This window comes from Carettochelys insculpta, chromosome 5 (assembly GCF_033958435.1).
Source record: "Carettochelys insculpta isolate YL-2023 chromosome 5, ASM3395843v1, whole genome shotgun sequence".
Taxonomy (NCBI): domain Eukaryota; kingdom Metazoa; phylum Chordata; order Testudines; family Carettochelyidae; genus Carettochelys; species Carettochelys insculpta.
In genome coordinates this window covers 71,940,215-71,963,910 of record NC_134141.1, presented here as the reverse complement: position 1 = coordinate 71,963,910, position 23,696 = coordinate 71,940,215, and the positions used below count along the sequence as shown (strand labels likewise).

Here is a 23,696-nt window from a genome sequence, read left to right as displayed (position 1 = left end):
CACGCTTTATAATTCAAAGAGAGCTGCACATTGCGGGATTGTGCCCTAAGAAGTGTGTGCATTTGTGTGTGTGTAAATAGGGATTTCAAAGTTGGCAGGGTCCTTTTGAAAAGAACCCCTGTCTGGACAAGCTGTGCGGCAGTGAAAAGCAGCAATTTTGAAGAGCCGCAGCTGGTGGCATGTTAATGAGGTGCTGAATATGCATTTCAGCACCTCATTAGTAATCTTAGAAATGGCCATTTGCATGGCCATTTCAAAGATTTGGGCTAGCGTAGACGTAGCCAGAGAGAGAGAGACAGAATTCAGCATGTCTCTTTCCATTTTTCTTTATGAATATGGAATTTCATCTGCAATTTTTCATCCATTCTAAAAGTTCTTAATTAAATCATTCTCATATTAGCCAAAATAACTAAAGTACTTCCTTCATTTAATCTCGTCATCTATATGTAATTTAAAAAAGATGCTGGAATGAGTGGTCATGTTTTGGTTACAAGTGCTTTTAAATTGATCATTTTCTCACATCGCGATGTTATAGTTGGTCTGCATTTAGCTGTCCTGATACAATTGTATGCTTGGCCAAGTTATTCTGAATGGATGTAATTTATGATCTGTCTATTGTGAAAGAAACTAAAATTATCTAATAAAATAGTATTCTGACATGGGACAGCTGTCTGAGCAGTTTGCAAGACTGTATAGCGAATGTCTTCCTGTCAAAGGAGGGGTCCCCTTGTGAGTTGTCAGGCCTTAACAACAGACCCACACCTCAGCAGGCCACCATCTGCTGTGCTATTTTTTAATATTTAAGTTCCCCCAGTCAACTCTCTCACTTACTTGTGTGGGGAGAGACCACAGCTGGCAGCAGCCAGTCCTTCCTACTTTGGCATAAGGGTTCAGGGAGGGCCACCCAGAGGGAAAGGGAGGGGGCACAAGGAGACACCTCATTTAGCAGTTAAAATTTTGGCAGGATGGGGCACGTCCTAAATGCTACCACGAGTCACCTATGCACTTCAGCCTCCCACCAGCATTTCCTTCCTCGTAGTTTATGTGCTCCCTGCAGTTGGAGTTGCTTCTCCCTCAAATTAGCCCTGTATCTCTATCCAGTCGATTGAACTTGAAGTGAGGTCCCAAGCAACTCATGCTGATGAGAATTTGACTAAAAAGATGCTGTCATCTTCTGACTTAGCACACCTTGAATAGTAACAGAAAGGTAGCCTATGTTAGTCTGTATTCTAACAAAACAAACCACCAGTCATGTAGCGCTTTAAAGACTAAAAAAATAATTTATTAGATGATGAGCTTTCGTGGGACAGACCCACTTCCTCAGATCCCCGAAAGCTCATCACCTAATAAATTATATTGTTAGTCTTTAAAGTGCTACCTGACTGCTGTTTTGTTTTGTTAGCACACCTTCCCCACCTCATCTAAGTGAAGCACTTTTCCTTTTGGCTGTCTGTAAATATCAACATGAGATATGTTTTATGTAAAATGAAGGCAAAATAAGAAGCCTGAAGATCAAATTTCCACTTGAATCTTATAACATCCTGTTACCTTCTTAGATTTGTTTTGCATTAAAGAGCTAAATCTCTCTGTCGCTGTCTAAAGTAGCTCACAACTGTGTTTGAGGTCAGGCCAGGCTGTCAAAATACAAACCACATTTCCCAAATTGGCGGCATAGTCTGTAATTAGATTCTTCGGAGTCAGTAACAAATATACACTCCTGGATTACTGCATTATTCTCACCAGGGACTCACAAACAGTCCTCTTAGGCTCTCCAGCGTATCTTGCCACCCAGACAAACTAGACATATTAGTTTATGCTTAATCCGAAAGGATTGGTCATTTACCCCAGGTCATTTGATTCTCTTGATCTTCTACCGACAGCAACACTGGCAGCTAACTATAGGTTTATTAGCTAAGAAAAAGAAATTAGAGTTATTGAGTGGTTAATGCAGGTAAAATACATTAATAGGTGAATCAAAGTTTGCAAATCCAAAATAATAACAGAGTTGTAATACTCTGGTAAATTTGCAAAAGTTCTTCAGGTTTATATAGAATAATTCTGGACCTCTCTGTCCACCTATTCAGTATTTCACCCTGTTAGAATCCAGAACTGTTCAGAGCTACAGAATCAATTCCAGGTTTCATCCCAATAGTGTCTTTCCAGGAAAGGCAGTTTGGCAGGCATTTTCATTCACTTAACGGTTTCTTCCTTTGTTGACTGAATACAAACAGTCTGTAAATTTCCATCATCAAACACAACGAGGCATGCTTTGAAGTTAGCAGTCTTTACATTTACAAGGATCCAATTTCATGTGACGGATAAATATAGTGTAAATACAATGTGATAGGCCCAAACCGAATCCTCCATTAGGTTTCATCCAGTAATTTTTCATCTTAATACTAACACACACTTTTGATCTAGGGTGCATTAAGAACAAGCAATGTAATGCAATAGCATTCAACAAATTACAGATAAGTGAAGACAATATCATTCACATTTCCTTTGAACCAAATTAACATGTGAGTAAATTGGTGCACTTGGCATTTCTTTGATACTCACACACAAGTGAATTGGCCTATGGCTCTGACTTACTGGCCTGCCAGCATTAGACTCTTACAGAATTTTATTAATTGCAATTTTGAATTGCCAAGTGAATTTGTTTTTATGCTGACTGACATCTCTCCTGAGCTTGTTGCTCAGCCTTTCATCAGGTTTGTCTTTCTCCTCCTTTCCCCCTTCTAGTTAAACTTCTTTTGACTGATGACCAAAAGCATTTTATTTCATGTGACCTCAGATGAAATTGTGCATCCCACAACTCCTGTCATTACTTCATGGGCCAGGCTAGGAGGACTAAGTCCAGTTATATATTAAGTCCATCAATTACTTTGGGAGTCACCTTCTGTGTTGATTTACACTCCATGCTATCCCAGTGAAGTCTATGGAGTTGAATGGGGCATAAATCAGCACTACGTTTAACCCCAAAGAGAAATTATTTTCTGCAGAGAACTATGTGGGAGCTGAAGAAGGACAAAATCCAACTTCCAACCTATGGGTGGGGCAAGGGCACATCTGTAGCTACTTACTTTCAGTTAGAATAAGGCTCATCGTTCCTTACGCACCTGCTGCATGTGGGTTTGTGTTCACTAGTTCCACCTAAATATGGATCCACTGGACATGCTCACACCTCTTCTCTCGCCTGCTTCCAAACCTCCCCTAAACACTGGGTTAGGAGGGTCTGGTTCCAAGTCTATTTCTTCCCTACACAGGTGATGCAGCATCCCCCCTTTCCTACCCCCTAAGTAGCTGTCTTTCAATCCATCAGAGCTACAGTGCTTCTGTGTTGTTAGGAGCCTTCTCTAGCTCCTAGTCTCATTTCACCCTCTGTGCATTAGTTACAGTTCGCAGCCATCATCTTGAAATAATTTGTGGCCTTTTGTCTTGGTGCTCATTTATTTGACTTTTCACCTTTTATGATTTCAAAATTCTCCATGTGTTAATAATTTTGCATTGTGTTATAACAGTTATAGCTATTTCCAGGCAGCTGAGTTTATATGCTGATTCAACTGTGTCAAATCATCTGCAGGGGGCTTGCATTTTACACATGCTGCGGAACTTTCTGACTGAAGAGGTGTTCCAGAATGGGATAATTCATTACTTAAAGAAATACAGCTATAGGAATGCAAAGAATAATGATCTCTGGAACAGCTTGGCTAATGTAAGTTCCCTTCTTTTTCTTTAGCTAACATACAGTGCACTCCTATTCATATGCCTCTGGGGTGAAATTTTACGCCTTGCAGATGGACAGCACAAGGGCTATGCAGTTTAAATCCCATTTAAGCCTAGTTTTAAGAACACGCTGGTGAATAGCTCTTGTGTTATCTTTGTTCGTCGGAGTGAATTTCAAACCCAGTGACATTCTTGTATTCTGTCTTAATGGAAAGCTGTTCAGAAAGTGAATCATTATAATTATAAACAGTCTTTTTAAATCTTAGAAACTTAAAGAAAATGTTTCCAGAATACAAACAGATTTAAAATTTAAGAGACACATTGACAGAAACATCAGAGAGAAGAGAGCTGCACAATAGAAGAGCATAGTGATTGTGATCAAAGTCAGTGCCTTAAAGGATTCTGCTGTACACATGGAGTTCAGAGAACAAATAGACTCATTTCACTGTATACGTAACAATATGAACTACAACACTGGGAACAAAAAATAATTAAATAGATTCATCTGCATTGAGGTGATGACCTGAATACTGGTATAGCAATAATAAACTCAGTACGTCCTTTGATATAGTACGAACTATTATTTGTACAAGGAATGATTTCAGATTTGGAGGAATTAGCAATGGATATAAATCATTAGTGCAAGGCTATTCATCAGCTGAGTTTAGATGTGACTTTGTTGAAGTGCCCAGAAGACAAAGCATTGTCTTAGTTCAGTCTTCAGGTCTCAAACACAAAAATAACAACATTAACCTAATAAAGGTTTCGATAGACTAAAGATCATATTTTGTACACTTTCTCAGATGACAAAAAGACAATGGCCAGATTCTTCAAGGGCTGGAAATGAACATAGCCTCATTGGCTTTGATGAAACTATGCCCTTTTTCACTAGATAAGGATGTTGTGCAGTGGTCAGATCAATCAATCCCTGGTACAATTCCACTGCCTTGATGAAGTTTTTTTATTCCTAATGTTTCTGTTTGCATTGTTACATATACAGTGATGTGAATCTATTCATTCTCTCAATATCACAACGAAAAGCTCCCTTTTTCACCATCTAATAATGAACAGAAGGTGCCTCAGACAAAGTATTTAGCTGGGGCCAAATCCATAGACAAGATTACCCAACAACAAAGCATCATCTATTGGATAAGCCAAATTCAAGGGAGAAAATTACCCAGTGTTCAATTCTACAATCTGGGCATATTCATGCAAACCAGGAAAAGTCAGTGTAGAGCTGAGTAGTATTAACCAAGCAGTAATTCACCGAATTGAAAGTAGTAGACAAGTGAGAGCATGTGCAGTCCAAATGGGAGAAGCATGAGGGGTTGTAGAACACACCCAGGCCACATTTAAAAAATCAAAAAAAAAAAAAAAGAGGGAGCAAACTGGCTGTGGTCTCCTACAATATATGTAACATCTGTAAAGATTATGTCCAAAAAGCAAATCAGTACCTTTTAACTGTTTTTGAAAATGACATGATTATGAGCAATGTCAAGTTTATTCACATCAAGAAGAAGTCATAAAAATCAATTGAAGTCAGCCTGCAACTGAAGATCACAACTAGGCAGCCAGAAAAGAGCAGTCTGATCACTGAGTTATAGTGTCTGGAGTTCTAGGCAAGCGATCAAAGAAATCCACACGGCACAGATGGGACTGTTCTTGGTGGCTGGGGTGAATAACTGAGTTGGGATCAAGGTTAAGAGACGGTTTACCAATCTTAACAGGGATGATACAAAAGGCAAATTCTGGATGTGACTGATTTGTACCAGAAAATGACTTGGGAGCTGTATTTCATGTTTTTCAGGGTGCAGTTCACAAGAAGGCTTTGATGATTTGATCCAGTGTGTTAAAGGCTTTAATATGTTTTTGTAGAATTGGTTTTAAATTTGTAGTAAATGGCTGAAATGTTTCTCTTGTTTGATACCACAGCTCCTAATACTAAAATAAGAAACTGGGACTTATTGTCAGTGTGACTTGCTAATCCACAATTAAAAATATGTATTTTGCAGACATGTTCAGAAGAGGACTTTACTTCTGGTAAATTTTGTTACAGCAGAGGTCAGATGGCTAAGAATGCAGTGAGTACATATTGCTACCTGCTTTCTCTTTATTAGCCTAGTGCAGAAAGAAATGGTCAGGTTCATCCTTGTAATTTAATTGAATCCTTTTTTTACAGACACTGTGGTTGTACTGAAGTAGGATGGTATAAGATTGTATGTGTACATTGTCTCTGTATCTCTTATAAAATATGATAAATATGTCATGAGCCAATCTTCTTGAGAAATATATTAAATAAACAACTTCAGAAAAAAGGAAAACAGTAGGGGCAAGGAAATAAGGACAAGGATGAGACAATAAAAGGCCATCAGGGTTTTCTAATCAACATAAACTGTCCAACAACGCTCCACTGTCAAATACATCAGATGACTTTACCCAGGTGTTTTGACTGTGCATGTGATAGAGCATCACTATACAGCTTGACATTACTGTGATCACTTGTGAAACCAGGCTAGAAAATATCAGCATCTTAAAGGGGAAAATACCAGGTGTGTACACACAAATATAAAACAAGAGCGCTTACTTATGTTACTGACAGCAATGACCAAAAAAAAAAAAAAAAATCCTGTATACACTTCAGTTTATATTTTTAAAAGTTTTATCATTACTGAGTTAGTTACCCTTCACTCCAGTGGGAGTGGGTGCAGCACATCTTTGTATTCTCAGTGTGTCCCTTATATCAACCCAAATAGGACAAATTTGCCTTTGAGGTGGCAGTGCCCTTGGGCAGCCACATACTGGTATAGAAGTGGGAGTATCCTGCTTTAAGATTCACGTGAAACTTAGCAGCATCTGCAGTGGGCTTTGGCCCACCAGCCCTAAAAGGTGGACGACATGGCTCTCCGTTTTTAACATATATTTAGGTCAGAATCACTGGTACACTGTGGCTACTCTCTCTTGCTCCGGCCAGTTAATCCAAGTTTACAGGTGTTTCGCCTCATGAAATGTAATAATTAACCTGTTCTACTGTTACGCCTAAAACTTGGATATAATTAGAACAACAGAGAGTTTAATCTGATCTCGCCCAGTTCTGTGATGCCTACAGAACTAGCTATCATACTGAAAGCACTGGAGATCCAGTCTGTTCAGCTGATGTCTAGCACAAGTGGCTCTTATGTAGAGACATTTGTTCAGCCTTTTAAATGGGTCATCAGAGTGCCTGTGATAAGGGCACAATGAGCGAACCTGATACATCCCTTGCTTTCACTCGTTTTAGGTGAACAGAGGCACTCCTGATGTACATTTGTGTAACAGAGGAGAATCAGTCTCTCTGTACTTATCTTGAGAATAAATACATATTTGCTTGAAGACTGCTAAAATATTTGTCCTTTTTTCTCTCAAGAAACTTTGTGGATGTGCCTGTAATTTTAAAATAAAAGAATAAGATGCTTTTGACTTCAGAGTAGTGATTGATAATATTATCTGAAAAGTGAAAGGTAATTTACTTGGGGTAACCAACTTTCCATTTTGCATTGTTTTCAGTATAGCTATTATGTTGACGAACACTTCGACATCGCAGAGATAATGACCACCTGGACGCTCCAGAAAGGAATTCCACTGATTGTTGTTGAACAAAATCAGAAGAGAATCAAAATAAGACAAGAACGCTTCTTGAAAGGCATTTTCCCACATGAGCCTCAGTGGGCCTCAATGCAGACTGGGTAAGTGTAGGCAGATGCCGATGATACCTGCAGAATTCAGTTTACATATCTGCACACTTACTAACATTTTGGTCTAATTTTACTGTTCTCTTCTTTTTAGCTTCCTCTGGCATGTTCCCTTGACATACATCACAAGCCATTCTAAAAATATTGGAAGACATTTACTGAAGAACCGCTCAGGTGTAGTGGCTTTACAACTCCTGTTTTGTGTTGTATTCTTAGTTTCTTATTACTGCTCCTGCTTATACTGTAGTCCCTAAATTGTCATTTAAAAAAAATCCCTGCTCCCAGTGGTTACAAATACAGGACCTTTTTGGAGAATGGGACCATGTTAGCAGCAGTTGTTTTATAGTCACATTGCTGGAAAATCTTTACTATGACTATAAAAAAGTGGCTGTGTCTGCTTTTCTGTATAGCCATATTATCTCCCTTTAGACATCCTACAACTTATTTTTCCCTTTGGAGAAGGGTTTATCATTTTTGCTTTATTTATTATGTATCTATGAAAGGGCCAAATTCTGCATTCTTTAATTGAGCAGAATTTCCATTGATGGCATTCGAGCACAGAAACCCCACAGTGTAAGAACTGTCTTATTTGCCTATACTTTTGTTAACTGAAAACTAGGGTGCATCAGTTGGAAAAACTGCTGGGTTCCTTCATGGACACCATTTTACAATATGCATAATTTTAGAATTTTTCTTTATACGGCAACAAAGCAGATCATAAAATTTCCAAACCCTCTGGTCTGACAATTGGAATTCCAAACTTATGTGCTTACAGTTGATTTGAAACTTTAAAAATAACTAAGGATACAAAATTACCACCACAAATAACGGTCCTTTTATTTTAAGTTCCCTTTACACAACAACCCCTGTGCAACTGTTTTCAATGTTAACTTATGTTAACCTCTATGTGACTTAGCTTTGGCCCTTTCACGAGGTCTGAGAGAAACAGAGGTTTCCCAACTCTGAACCTCTATGTGACTAAGGTCAGCCAAACCTGTTCCACTCTCTCACCCTTGTACTTCCTTCCTGTGGCATTTCTTATCAGCCTTGGGCTCATGGGGCAATTGGCTCCACCAGCCAGCCTGCCAGCATTTTCGAGGGGAACTAATTGATATCAGAGTGTTCAGAATGCAGGCTGACCTGGTTGCACTCTGCACTGTAGTACAGACACTTAACATAATCAAAGACATTGAAGAACCAGACAAATGTAATGTTTGTCACTAATCAATATGGAATTACATTTTTATTTTCTACTTTATTTCTTCATATAAATGACTATCAATGAGGCCCTCAGAACGTGAAAACTTGTTCACTATTACAACCTCCCTAACAGTACAGGAATCTGAATTGATTATGAAATGCCAGGATATATTTCTGTGTCCAAGAACAGAGATTTAATTGCCTAAAATGTGCTATTAAAAATTGTAGAAATCATTTCTGAAACAAGAACCAAAACTTACGATCATACTGTAAAAATGTCTAGCTTTAAGGTTTAATTGGCTGAACTGTGTTTATGTTCTAGAGAATTACTTCATTTTACTAATAAAAAGGGCTTGAGGGTTAATGCCATGCAATCTTTCCAAAGAATTCAAATCACCTTTCTGAAGCTCAGATAGCCTGGAAGTAATTTGGGTCACATTAGAGAATGTGACTGAGTGTGTAACTGAGCGTTTTCTGTTCTTAGATACCATCGAACTTGAGGAAGAAGTCAATTGGGTAAAATTCAATGTGGACATGACTGGCTATTACATTGTGCACTATGAGGGAAATGGATGGGACACCATCATTAAACTGTTGAATCAGAACCACACTCTCTTTAGCTATAAGGACCGAGCCAATCTGATCCACAATGCATTTCAGTTGGTCAGGTAATAATTCTTCTTTATTAACAAAAGAATAATTCTTATGGCACAGTTTGCAGCTGTCAGGACTTTGCCTGTGACTTTAAGGATCAGATATTTCAAGAATCTCCCTCTTGCAAAATGAAATCCTTTGGGATAGACTTGTCTTGTCTGAGCAAAATTGCTCCATCACCCACCCTTGGATTGCAAATAATATAGCTGAACCCTTGCCTTTGATAGCACCAAATACTTAAATATTTAACAAAGCACACATCTGCAGGTTGGCGGTGTCACTTTCCACACAGAGCAGCACTCAGGTTGTCGTCTTAAGATGAAATCTTTGTAAATTCCTTTCTCTGCCAGCTCACCTTCTTCTAAAAGACCCTCCCTTTGTCTGCCACACATGGTGACATTAATTTAGCAGATGTAAAATGGGAAAAGGAGACCTCAAAGGAACACTGGGAATAGAGATTCTGTTCACAGTTGTACAAGTAGGTTCTGTCACCTCCCTGTTTGCAATGAGGTGATTTGCATCCACGATGGTGCCCTGAAGGAGTAGTCCCATGCTCCTCTGCCCACAGGGTTGCTGTAGAGAATGGTCCCTATACAGCATGTGCAAGCTGAGGGAGGTCACTGGCACACTGGTCCCTCATGTCTTTGCATAAGCCGTAGACACACTGTCTGGGGGAAGGCGAGAGTCAATGGATGTGATTAAACAAGGCCACAACTTTATTCACGTACATATCTGGGACTATCTGGCAGTACATTGTACAATACACGTTTTCTTTAATCACCACCATGTGATTCCCAGCCTGCTCCAAGCTAACCTGCTGCTGGGATCCTTCCATGCTCTCCTTGTATGAGGATGAAGAGGGTGGCTGGCTCTTCACCATCCCAAACACAGGCGCTGCAAATTCCCCTTCCGTAGCTTCCATGAGGGATGTTTGTTTTGTTTTGTTTTGTGTTTTTTTAAAATCCTTTTGGAATCCATTTTATCCGATGGTCTCAGCCTTCCATAACATGCCTGGACTGGACATCCACCACAAGTTTTCCACAGTATGTTGCACCATAAGACTCCAACCCCTACTCTACCCTGCAGGTCCCAGATTTACTGTGAGGAAAGCAAGCCCTGGCCACCCACTTCCCATTTTGGCAGTGAGAGCAAGCTTCCATACCAAAACCTTAGGCAATAAGGCAACTAGCATAATGCCAGCAGGGGGTTCATGAGAAAACGTCCTTTTCAGGTCCCATGGGTGGAAGGATGAGTGGTGCCTGCACATCCCATGTAAAAGAGGGTGTTAGCTGTTGTACTGGTGTAGATACTCCCCACCGCCGCCAGTCATCTGAAAGGGCAGTACTGTCTTCTCTCTGATCCAAACGCTGCTTGTTCTCCCTCCCCAAATGCCTGGCGTCATCCACATAAGCAGCCCTTAGACTATGATCTGTCACTTACAGCTATGGTGATCACAAGCTGGCCCTTTAGTCCCAAATTCATTGAGGCAGGAATTCACCTGACGTATGCTTTGTTAAGCACGCTGTATATAAATTCGACTACAGTAAACCCTCAATTTGACAGACCAAGCGGGGATGGGGTGTGTTAATGCCGGAAGTCCGTTATATCCAAACGGTTACACTGTATGATGATGCACTGACTTCCCCAGCCCATCACTCGCTCCTGTCCTCTGCTCCCCCTCCTGCCCCAGTCTGCCCCTCTCACCTCCATCTCCCTCTCCCAGTTACCAGGAGAGGAGCTGAATGCCGGCCTGGCTCCTTCCGCCTCCTGCAGCTCTCAGCGCTGTGACTCCTCCAGCCCCCGGCTCCGAGCCACCCATGCAAAAGTAGAGCGTGGCCACCCCCAGCCTGCCAGCAGGCAGCATCCGCCGACGCCATGGCTGCTGCTCAGCGCCATTGCAGGCAGCGGCGGCTGGGCACCAACATGCTCCATGCACGTGGGGCCGGAGGAGGAGAGCTTCTGAGCCCCATCACGGCTCCCCACCCCCAGCCGCTGCAGTGGCCCCTCCAGAACCAGCAACCCCAGCCACTCCAGCAGCTTCCCCAGCCCCGGCGGTGGCTCTGATGAGTCTCTGGCATTTATTTTGGGGTGTGGGGGGGGAGCAGCACGTGTAGACAGCATCCATTATTTCCAAAGTCCGTTATATCGGGGTCCATTAAATCGAGGCTTTACTGTAATAACAGTGCCACTCCTTGCCTTCCCTCAGCGTATCGTTAGAAAGAGAGTAACTTATTCCAAACAACCTCTTTTCCAGTGCAGGAAGGTTATCACTGGACAGAGCTCTAGATTTGACACGGTATCTTCAACGTGAATCCAGTAACATCGTACTTCTGCAAGGCCTGGGTTACTTACAAGGGATCTATCGCATGATGGAGAGAAGAAATATTTCTGATGTCACAGAAGGCCTCAAGGTTAACTGTTCAAAATGTAACCATGAAGTTTAATGCATGTATTTGTTCAGTTGACACTTCTTGGTGACACTGAAGAGACAAAAGATGGATGCTACCTTCTTTGTAACTGGAACAGCTATTACCTGTTAATATAACTTTATATATTTTGATACATTTATGAAACATGGAAACACTGCTCTTAATGCAGAGTTTGCTGCTTTGATTAGACGTTTGCAATGTGTTAGGATTACAGATTTCACTGCTTGTAAAGGAACTGCACCATATTCTCTCTGCAGGAGTACATCCTGAAGCACTTTAAGCTCATGCTTGACAGTCAGACTTGGAGTGATGAGGGCTCCATCTCTGACAGAATGCTACGTTCTGATCTCCTTGAGCTTGCGTGTGACCTGCAATATCCTCCCTGTATCCAGAAGGCAAAGGAGCTTTTCAGCAAGTGGATGGGATCTGGAGGAAATTTAACGTAAATAATTTGTATTCTTCCTAATGTTCATTTTTGATTAGTTTTTCTTTTTAACTGTACTTTTAGATTCTTCTCTGACAAAAGATCTGGAGAAAATACAATATTTGCTAACTGAATAGGAAACCGTTTCCTGAAATGAAACAGTTACAGAAAATCTTGCATTCTAGAGTGAAGATGTTATATATATATATATATATATCATATAGTCATGTAACCCACACTTACTCATTGGGGCTGTCTGTCCCTTTCTTCTGAATGGGCCATAGGTGGGTCTAAGAATCTGTACTGCCTCTGAGTTAACCAGCCATAGTGTCTTAGCTCAGGCAGTAGCTGACAGTTTTAGATCCAGAGGGTCTGGGCTCAGTTTCCCATAGCTGACACAGGGACATTATATTAAAGTAGTTTATTATTATTATTATTAATCAGCATCAGCATTACCTGTACCACTTATAGGCTATGTCTACACTAGCCCAAAACTTTGAAATGGCCATTTCGAAGTTTACTAATGAAGCGCTGAAATACATATTCAGCGCCTCATTGGAACGCCGGCAGCCGTGGCACTTCAAAATTGACATGGCTCACCGCCGCACGGCTTGTCCAGACGGGGCTCCTTTTCGAAAGGACCCCAGCAACTTCGAAATCCCCTTATTCCTAACAGAAGATAGGAATAAGGGGATTTCGAAGTTGCTGGGGTCCTTTCAAAAGGAGCCGCGCGGTGAAGAGCTGCGTCAATTTCAAAGTGCCACGGCTGCTGGCATTCTAATGAGGCGCTGAATATGTATTTCAGTGCTTCATTAGTAGCCTTCGAAATTGCCATTTCGAAGTTTTGGGCTAGTGTAGACACAGCCATAGTGTGCAAATTCCTGTACAAACATAAAGACAAATGTAGTTCCTATTTAGAAAAAAATGACTCACTCTAGCTCTGATCTTGCACTGGGATCCACAAGTTCAGACCGCTACATCAATGCAAAAGTCCACTAACTTTAAGTTGGCTCCATAGAGGAAAAGCAATTGTGTCAGTGTATTCCATTGTAAAATCAGGGCCCTACTTATCCATCCTTTTAATTGACTTTAATTCAGTCCGTAAAAACCCTACATCACAAATGTGAATAAATTTTTATTTTTTGTATTCTTTATTATTTAGTAATGTTCCTTCTGATGTCATGGAGACTGTATATTCTGTTGGCGCTAAAACAGCTGAAGGCTGGAATTTTCTTTTGGAGAAATATAAAGTGTCCATGTCTGGTGCTGAAAAGGAAAAGATCTCTTCAGCTTTGGCAAGCTGTAAAGAGGATGCACAACTGAAAAGGTAGAATCTGTTTCATATGGCTGACTGCTTAATCACATCCTCTTCTTCAAACTTATAGTTAATTGGATCTTATGAATCTCAGGCTAGGGCTACATGGTAGCCATTACCTGAAATAACTTACACAATTTGCACAACCCAAATTGCATGCGTTATTTTGAGGTAACTTATTTCGAACTTCCTGCTACCCCTCTCACGGCAAGGGGTAGCAGGAATGAAACATGTGTATCCCAAAACAGAGGTATAAATGTATCCCAAAATAGAAACCACAGTGTAACCATGGCCTCAGAGAGTATGTCACTACAGCAGCATTATTTCGAAAATAAGCTATTCCGGAAGAGATTTTCCAGAACAGCTAATTTCGAAATAGCGCTGTTACACAAAAAAGGCATTTTGAAATAGCTGAGCTTTATTTCGAAATAGAGTGTCCAGACACAATACAGCCTATTTGGAAATAGACCCTTTGGACGTGCTATGGCTTTATTTCAAAATAGTTCCTATGCTCTGTCTACACAGTCCCTATTTCAAAATACCTATTTTGAAATAGGCGCTATTCATCGCACAATGGCTGTGTCTACACTAGTCAAAAACTTCGAAATGGCCATGCAAATGAAGCACTGAAATACATATTCAGCACCTCATTAGCATGTGGGTGGCCGCGGCACTTTGAAATTGATGTGGCTCGCCGCCACATGGCTCATCCAAACAGGGCTCCTTTTCGAAAGGACCCCGGCTACTTCAAAGTCCCCTTATTCCTATCTGCTCATATCTGCTCATAGGAATAAGTGGACTTCGAAGTCGGCAGGTCCTTTCGAAAAGGAGCCCCGTCTGGACAAGCCGTACGGCGGCGAGCCGCGTCAATTTCAAAGTGCCGTGGCCGCCCGCATGCTAATGAGGCGCTGAATATGTATTTCAGTGTTTCGTTAGTAAACTTCAACATGGCCATTTGCATGGCAATTTCAAAGTTTTTGGCTAGTATAGACATAGCCAATGAGGTTTACCAATTTCGAAACAAGCTGTCCAGTATTTCGAAATAGCAGTTGTGTCGTGTAGATGCTCACAAAGTTAATTCAAAATAATGGCTGTTATTCTGAAATAACTTTGCTGGGTAGACATACCCAGAATGAGCTAGCCAAAAGCCTACTCATGTGAAAGCTGTCACTGCTTGGCACACTTTATTTGTTTTGTGTGTATACAGCTTGATTTCTGAGCATGACTGTGAAGAATCAGAGGCAAGGTGGGTGAGATGATATTTTTTTAATTGAATCTGCTTTTGTCAGTGAAAGGAACAGGCTTTCCTCTCTCCCCTAGTATTATTTTCTAGTAAAAATATTACCTCACCCACATTCTCTCTCATTCTGGGATCAACAGGGCTACAACAATACTACGAACAACAGAGGAATAATATGCTAAATGATATGCAGCCCTCTGTTCTTAAATGAATGTTTTATGAAACATCACAGACCAGATATATGTCTATTCACTTCTTTCCTATATTTGATCTCTGTCATGATAACATGATATTTAAGAGAACAATCAGCCTTCCTCTGACCTATTATTCTGAGCTACTGGTCCAAGGGAGTAAGCGTTCAGAGCTGGTGTTGGGTTGTAAGGATCCAGTAGCTATGAGCCCTTAAAATTCCTTGTGCTTGAGAGAAAACTGAAAAAGAGAAGTTATGCAAAACAATTTCTTGTAAGTGCAAGCAAACAAGAATTACTTCATTCTTGGCTGAGATCACATTAGAGGCTTGATATTTCAAAACTTGCTAACCTAGCCACATGTTATAACCCAGCCTTTTCTTGGTTTCCTGGTAATGTTTTTTGATGCTTTAGGTTGCTGGCGCTTGCAATGGAGGGACATATAATCAAGACTCAAGATTTGTCATCAGTTATCTATAGTGTTAGCACAAATCCAGCTGGACAACACCTTGCATGGAAATTTGTAAAGAAAAATTGGAGCAAGCTGCAAGAAAAGTTAGTATTTGTAACCATGGGACTGAAAGTCAAGGGTGACTCAGTGTATTACATTGGGCAAGGAACTTCACTCTCCCAATGACCCAATTTCAGTTTCTTCTTTGAAAAAGGAGGATAATACATAACCAGCTTTGCATATTGCTTTGAGATACATGCATGGAAAATGCTATAATGCTGAGTATCTCTTAGTTTTAACTTCTGAATATTTTTCTTGAGTTTGAAAAAATTTCTATAATAGATAAGCAAGCACATGAAACTCTTTTTAATGAGCTTTCAATCTCAGAATCATGGGTACCAGTTAGAGAAGAACTATATTAAACTCAGGGGACCATGAGATGAAAAAATTTGTTCTAATCATGCATTTTGGAAAGACTATGCAAGCAAACAAGGAAACAATAAAAAAGATTACTGAGGCAGTTGCATCCTGCCAGCAGGCATTTAGCTGCACACTGCAGGGCAGGCTTTTATGGACAGTTCCGTCTGTCTCTTCTCGCAGCTGGCCGGTTGAGCTGTGAATAGAGAACCTCTTCAGAAGAGTTATAGTTAGATTGTGCAATCTAGTGCTTTGGATCCATTCAACTATAGAAATTGGTTGGCCAAAACTTATTTTGGTGAAAAATGCAGATTTGACAACAACTGAACTTTAAATTTGTGTTGGTTTTGCTGAATTGTTTTGATAGGAAAAAAATCCCAGTCCATCTAAAATTTTAGAAAAAAAACCCCAAACTCTTTGCTTTTATATTTGTGAAACAAAATGTTTTGGTTTGAAACAGATTTTTGTTTGGAAATGCCCTTTGGTTTTTATTTGATTATATTTTAAAAGGGCACTAAAAGTTCTACAACTGGGGGAAGAATGTTTTGAGTCCAATGAAATGCTTCATTCAACCCAAACAATTCTTTTCAAGTTTTGTTTCAACAAAATTTAAAAAAACAAACCAAAACAAATAAGCCCCATTCTGGCTTGACCCTAAACAAATTAAAAAAAATGTATTTCACTTGTCAGCTATTCAAAATCTCATTCAAACATCCCTAGTCCAGACACTCCATGCCTAACTGTGTAGTAGGTCCTACATTCCACTACTCATGGAGTTGGGTCTAGGCTGAAAGTGGGAAGGAGACTCTGGATATGTACCTGTAAAAATCCACTTGCCATACCTCTCTCCTGGTAAATGGGATGTGGGGACACAGCAGCCTTTTGACTAGCTCTGGTGCTAAGGGATGCTGATGATAAGCAATACTGCTATAGCATTCCACATCTCAGAGAGAAGACTGGAAAGCTCTCAACAGTAGGTGCACAGAAACTTATAATAGGGTTTTACAGGAAAGACAGGAAATAATAGGCACATTCTTCCCCGGGGCGGGGGCAGGGGTTGGCAACCAAAATAGGAGAGAGAGCCATTTTTAACAAGTTGGTAAAAAGCTCAATAATTCAAGAGTTGCAATGCGTGTGCAAAACAATACTGTTCTTTATACATAACCTCAAACCATACTTTTTGCAACCCGTTTTACATATTCTCTTTCCCCAGTGTGTGTGTTTGTACCACTGTCTTCCTGCCTTTCACTCCCAAACTTTCTCTTTCTCTCAGGAGGACGCTAAGAGGAGTTATCCAACATTTCAATATCACATATGTTTGATATTTAGATATGAGTTATTCATTTTAGGGCTTTTAGACATTCACCATTTATTAAAGATGATCAGGAGGGGGTTTTTTCCACTTTGCAATTATAGCATCAGGAGCCACAAAAAAGTCCTTAAAGAGCTGCAGGTTGCAGACCCCTGGGCTAAGTGCTTCAGCTATGGCTACACTACAGCCCTGTTCCAAAATTAGATATTATGAAACAGCCATTTCAAAATATGCAATTTCAAAATAACACAAGTACACACAAAACGTATTTCGAAGTAGCGCCCAGCTATTTCAAAATAGCATTTCCAGGCACATACTGCTATTTTGAAATATTGCTATTGGCGCCTATTGGCCGTGTCTACACGTGGCCCAAACTTCGTAATGGCCACGCAAATGGCCACCCCCCTAGACTTCGAAGTAGGCGGGGTCCTTTCGAAAAGGAGCCCTGGCTGGACGAGATGCGCGCTGCAAGCCGCGTCAATTTCGAAGGGCCGCTGCCGCCCGCATGCTAATGAAGCGCTGAATATGCATTTCAGCGCTTCATTAGTAAACTTTGAAATGGCCATTTGCGTGGCCATTACGAAGTTTGGGCCACGTGTAGACGTAGCCATTGTGGCTTATTTCAAAGGAGTGCTATTCTGTGTCTTAACAGCACCTATTTTGAAGTAGCAGTTTCAAAATAAGCACTATTCCTCTGACTTCGAGGGTCACCAATGTCAAAATAATGCACTCACTATTTCGATTGCTATTTCAAAATAGCATATGCACAGTCGAGACGCTAGCAAAGTTATTTGGAAACAACTCTGTTGTGTAGCTGTAGCCATCTAGTGCTTGATAGTGCAATGCAATACACAAGAGACAAAGAATAGAAACAGAACCTGTTTATGTGGTAAGGCAGCATGATACTTGCAGGCCACCACCAACCTGAACTGGTAGTACCTTATATTGCAGTAGCTTGTCTTTATTGCTATTAATCTTTTACATGGAGATAAATTTGAAAGGCCTGTAACTTTCTCCTCTTTCTTTTAGATTTCCTCTGGGGTCCTTCTCAATGAGAACAATTATAATTGGAGCAACAGCACAGTTCTCTTCAAAACAAGAGCTGGAAGAGGTGAGTCTTAAACCAGAAGTAAACAGGAATTGTTTGCATCCTCGTTGTTACTTGATCATCATTCTTCTTGCTGCCTTTTGATTTTGGGGATTTTTACTACTGTACATGTCAGCGTACTCTGTTCAGGGTAAAGCCTACATTTGTATTATGAGGTGTAAAGACTGTATTTGTGACAGAGTCAGGGTACTTCAGGTCTCCCAGACACTTCTGGGTCTCCCAATAAACAGCTATCTCCCACTTCCCTGTGGATGCTGTGGGAAAAGCAATAAAAAGCCTTTGTAGGCAGAGAAGATTGCATGAACCCCAGGTTGAGTGAACTTCTTATGCTTGTTTTGCTTATGGAAATTTTTAATTTTTTTAAATGTAGGCTGTTTCTAAACCTGATGACTAGAGCTGCTTTTTTTCTCCTCATCACCACACCAGTCTACAGTATATTTCATAGGTAATGCATAAATGTTAGTGTTCAGTTGTATAAAATTGTAATTACAATCCAAAATCTGCCCTTATACCATGTCCTTTAAAATGATCTCTGAGAGGTAGGTTTTGTTTTCAGAGTCACTGGACACTGCAGACACTTGTCACCTCACAAGATTTGTCCCCAGAGGAATAATCTCTAACACCATACAAAAAATTTTACAATGTATCTAAAACTAGACATCACCGTTCTGTTTTTGGCCTCCTCCTCCTCTACTGAAATCAGTGGTAATAGTATTGGTTCCTGGATGCAGATTTCCATCGTGTGAAATGTTCGAGCAGTTTAATGTGGCTCTTTATGATCTGTACCGAAGATTGGCTTTTGGCATAATCTCTAACGTCGTGGTAGGCCCTAGGTGAGCATCTTCCCACCCTGCCCTTCCAAAATATGGCTTTGAGCAAACGCTGCAGAGATGAATCCGCTAGAGACTCCAGCTGGTAGGACTGGGAAGTAGCCAACACAGGCACCTGAGGATGGTCAGAGACCTTTCTACACCTTTTAATTGCATTTCTTCTGCCCTGTACTGATTTGGTGGTTTGCTCCACCACTCTCCCTCCTTCTTCCTCTTGGTTCCACTTCACACCTGTCCTTTCTTCTCTTGTCTCCTGCCCCGGACCCACTCCCTTCCCTTTTCATTTAGTGTATCCTCCCCTCCCCCATCCCTGCAACTATTTCCACCCCACAAAAAATCATAGCACTAATAACATGAAGTTTGCTGCCATCACATTGTTTGCTCGGCTTGGATGTTCCAACCCTTCCTCTGTCCTGTGCCCTTCTCCTCTATATAGATACTAAGCTTCTTTGGAGAGGGTTGTCTGCTACTCTGTGTGGTGCCCAGCATAGTACAGTCCCCATTCTCCACTGGTCCTTAGTACGTTCAGTGTGTCTGAGAGCAAACACAGTGTAAATTGAGGTCATTGTCCAGGGTGGTAACACGATCCACTGCATCACCCTAGAGGTCATTTTTTAGGTTGTAAACTCTTGGGATAGGGATCTATCACTTTGTTTTCTGTAGGTCGCATGCCTATGGACTCCACAGGTTAGTGTTGTTATGGGTCCACAGAAGATGTGTGTTTGCTACAGCCCTGGCTATGAAGCTTTGGTTCTTTGGTCCAAGGTTTTGCAGTTCAGCCTTGTAGCCCTGCAGGTCACCAGTTCAGTCCCTGATTTGTGGGCCAAGATGGTGGTTGTCACACTTATAGCTGTCACAATAGCAGCAATAAGCTTATTTATAAGTAGAAACTGTCACAAACATCATTTATTTTCTTCTCAGATGTGACTATAATCTTTTTAATTTTTATTTTTATAGGTGAAGTTGTTTTTTGAATCTGTAAAGGAAGAAGTGTCACAGCTGAGAGCAACCCAGGCAGCAGTGGAGAATATTGAGAAGAATATAAAATGGCTGCAGAGAAATTTAGTTATACTAAGGAAATGGGTATTAGAAAATCTTAAGTAAAGCTGCTTGAGATCAGATGAAAGAGTGTGGTATTACTTCATGCTTTAAAATAACACATTTAAATTCAAACTAGAAGTTTTTGTTTTCCTCCAGACAGTTGTATAACTGCTACAGTCCTTTACTCAGCATCAGCCTTGTTGAATTAACCAGTTGATTTAATGAAAAGCTTCCTGACATCTGATCATCTTATTTTTATGAAATTTGAACTGTTAAATGTTTACATTGGTTTTGCACTTGTCTTTATGTGAGGTTCTCTTTGGATATTTAGGTGTTTTAGGCCAATTGAAGGAATGTAGCTATAGGCTTGGAAGAGTGTGTGTTTGTGCATGCGTGCATTTTTTATTTTACAAGAACTTCCTAAAATTAACTTTGACAGCTGAGGGTGGGTTACATATGTAACTTGGGTCTTCTATGAAATTTTGTAACAACTGCAGAGAACCTAGCCCTGCCACTGTGTGCCTTACTTGTTGTCTTTACTTAGATTTCCTCTGTTCTCTAAAAAAACAGCTTTCCCCACATTTTGTCTTTATCAGCTTAAGAAATGTACAACGATTTCTATAAAAGACAAAATGTTGTGTAAGGTGCATGATAGATGTAAACAATTTAGTTTCATTTTGAAAAGCCTTACAGTAAGCGTATTTCTACTTCTTTAGATTTCTCTAACATAGCAATTGCTTGTCTCTGAAGTAAATCCAAAATCAATGATTTTTTTAGGAGACGAAAATATTTCACAGGTGTGGTATAAATGTTTAGCTAAGAAGCAAACAAAATTCTACTGTGTTTAAATAATATTGGAGACTGTGACATGAAAGAAACTGTACTAAAACCTATCTGGATGACCAGCTGCCAGCAGCACCTGAATGGACAGAGAATAATAGGAGCTGAGCCCAGCAAAAGAACCCTCCCAAGAAAGAGGAAGAGGCCCTATCAAGAGAAGATCAAGAGAAGACTGCTGTTAGAGTCCTGGGACAGTGGTGATGACTCATGGTCATACAGTGTTCTGGGGCAGTGGGACAGGACAAGAGCTATGGGCTGAAACATATAAAAAGAGAGGTGCAAATCTATAGGTGGGGGGTGGGGCGGGTTCTTCTTCCCATCACCACTCTGCAGGAATCTCAGTTCAGACCAAACAGAATGTGGTTCCTCACTCACACTCAGTATGCCTGCTCACTGGACTGTGTTGAGCAGCAGACTGATGAAACGTAACATCAACTGGCGGGGGAGAGAGAGAGAGAGAGTGTGTGTGTGTGTGTAAGCTTGATTCCTTTTCCTTTGATACCATAGTGGCACTTAATAAGTGTAACCTTGGGTTTCATCTTTAGTGTAAATAAGGTAACAATGTTTTGCTGCTGTGTCATGCCCACTGGGTAACAGAGACGGTAGCCCAGATCTTCAAAGGTACTGGGTCCCTAAGTGCTTCTGAGAAACTGGGTTTATGTCTGAACTGGGACATGCACTCATGGAGGAAATTTCGGAAGTAGTAGATTGTGAGGAAGGGGAGTATCAATTGTCTGTGATAGATGGGATGATGTCTTGATTCTCCATGGGGCTTCCGGGACCACTGCAGAACTCTGTCAGTGCACAACTTATATTTCAGGCTGTCTGACACTGCAGCATGAGCAGTAAACAGCACAATAGCAGCACAATTAGCAGCCTGTGAGCTGGGGAACTCCCACGAACTGGTGACTCCTGTGACTGTCATAGAACAGCATTGTCTGAATTAATCCTTTCCTCAGGTCTACTGTTTTACTGTTCTTCGTCTTGTGTTAAAACTAATGCGACACATAAGCAGGCCCTGAGAAAATATCTCTGGGTATAGCCCTGCCAGGAGCTCAGAGTTTTCTGCCCTCCACATTCACTTATTTTAGTGGAAGCTGTGAGCGTTCACCATTGTGCAGGATTGGGCACTGGAGTTTTAGTTTGGAGTTGGGCTGTTTTTTCTGAGACACATGCAATTGCAAATGCAATCTAATGCCAATGTAGTGGGTGTTTAAAAAAACTTTTCTAGGTACGCACTCCTACTGCCAGATAGCAATAAATGAGTCAGGAGATTGCACTCAAATCCTTATCTGGAGGCCATGTATTACCTCACACTCCCCAGCCACTCAATTTTTCCATTTCTTTCCTGTAGCTCAGCTCTAAGGTTTGCTCAGGAGGCAGTGTGCTGTGCTTTTGTTTCAGAGCTATACTGAAGCTTTTTGGGATAATTACTGAGTAAACACTGTTCTCTGATCAATAGCTCCTTGGCTCTTCTTTTCTCTTTGTGTAAAGCTCAGCCACCTTCATGACTGTGCCTTTAAACTGGCAATCCCTCATCCCTGAGGCAAGGCGGGTGTATTTCTTTTTGTACAAAGCCAACCACATGTTTGTCAAATAAATAAATGCTGCCTGATGTAGTTCATGTGTTTTGCAGCTGCTGGACTTAGCAATACTGGGGAGATTTGGTTGCAGCATTGTTGCTTTATTTTTCAAGTCAGTCATTATGGGCTACAGATTTCTCAAAATAAAAGCTAGTGCACAAAAATAATAATTCTTAGTCCACCAAAACAACAACAACAACAAAAAGATAGTTAGACTTACTACCAACCAAGCATACTGTTGTTTTTCATGTCAGCTATTTCCCGGAGGCAGGCGTAAACTGAGCTTTTCTTGTAAAACAAGAGGAGCTGATACTCAGCTGGCTCCCACCCCAAACCCCCTCCTCCACGCCGGAGGGGCAGCTGGGGGCTCCAGCTCCCTGCTCCTGTTGGTATGGGGCAAGTGGTGGGGGGCTCCATCTCCCAGGCTCACTCTGCCCCAGGGACTTTGTCACCCAGCCCCATGGCAAGCTCCTGGCCTCCGTGCTGGTGCAGGACAAGTGGGGGCTCTGGCTCCCAGCCACGTGCTGCTGTGGAGCCAGCAGGGATTCTGGCTTCTGGCCCTGCAGTGCAGCTGGGCCAATGGACAGGTGGAGGCGGGGGAGTTCTACCTCATGGCCCCTGCAGTGCTGGAAGGCTGGCAGGGGCTCTGACACCCAGCCCACTCTGAAAAAAGCTGTCATTATGCCATACCAGTGCGTACCGTCCCCCCCAAAAACGCACTGGATACAAACAACACAGTATGCTGCCCAAAACTTAAAGGTATTTACCATGTGTGAAGAAAAACGGCACAGACTATATGCTAAACTTCCTGAACATGAACAGGGCACAGGACAGAACATTTGCTACAGTCAATGGAAGCAATTACAGCAGTCATTCTCAGATGGACATAACGTGGGTAGTGCAATCCAAAAATAAACGTCAACAGAAGCTACAACATGGAAAGAAATATTGGAAAGATTGTTGGATGTTACCTCATGTCTTGCTTCCTGAGGTTTAATATTTCAAGAAGCTAATACTCTGGTAGGTAACCCACACAACGGTAACCTTCTTGGAACTCTTGAGATGGTAGCTCATTATGGTGGCATCTCTTACGACCATTTAGCAAAAGTCTATCAGAAGCAAACAGATGGCAGAGCAATGAAAGGAAGACTTATTAGCTCTCATGGAAGAGTCAGGATGAGGTTTATTAAATTATGTTGAAAGAATGTAC

The 23,696-nt window shown here is 41.1% G+C and overlaps 1 protein-coding gene across 1 annotated transcript in view; it reads left to right on the top strand.

The window, feature by feature from the left end:
- LOC142013637 (endoplasmic reticulum aminopeptidase 2-like) overlaps positions 1-22,603 on the top strand; it is a 38,323-nt gene extending 15,720 nt beyond the window's left edge. The window contains exons 8-18 of the mRNA XM_074995299.1: positions 3,584-3,715; positions 5,739-5,807; positions 7,270-7,448; positions 7,549-7,628; positions 9,139-9,322; positions 11,563-11,719; positions 11,995-12,179; positions 13,324-13,488; positions 15,319-15,459; positions 18,114-18,195; positions 19,980-22,603. Of these exons, the coding sequence (XP_074851400.1) occupies positions 3,584-3,715; positions 5,739-5,807; positions 7,270-7,448; positions 7,549-7,628; positions 9,139-9,322; positions 11,563-11,719; positions 11,995-12,179; positions 13,324-13,488; positions 15,319-15,459; positions 18,114-18,195; positions 19,980-20,126 (1,521 nt within the window). The 3' untranslated portion in view covers positions 20,127-22,603. The remainder of the gene's footprint in view (positions 1-3,583; positions 3,716-5,738; positions 5,808-7,269; positions 7,449-7,548; positions 7,629-9,138; positions 9,323-11,562; positions 11,720-11,994; positions 12,180-13,323; positions 13,489-15,318; positions 15,460-18,113; positions 18,196-19,979) is intronic.
- The last annotated feature ends 1,093 nt before the right edge of the window (positions 22,604-23,696 follow it).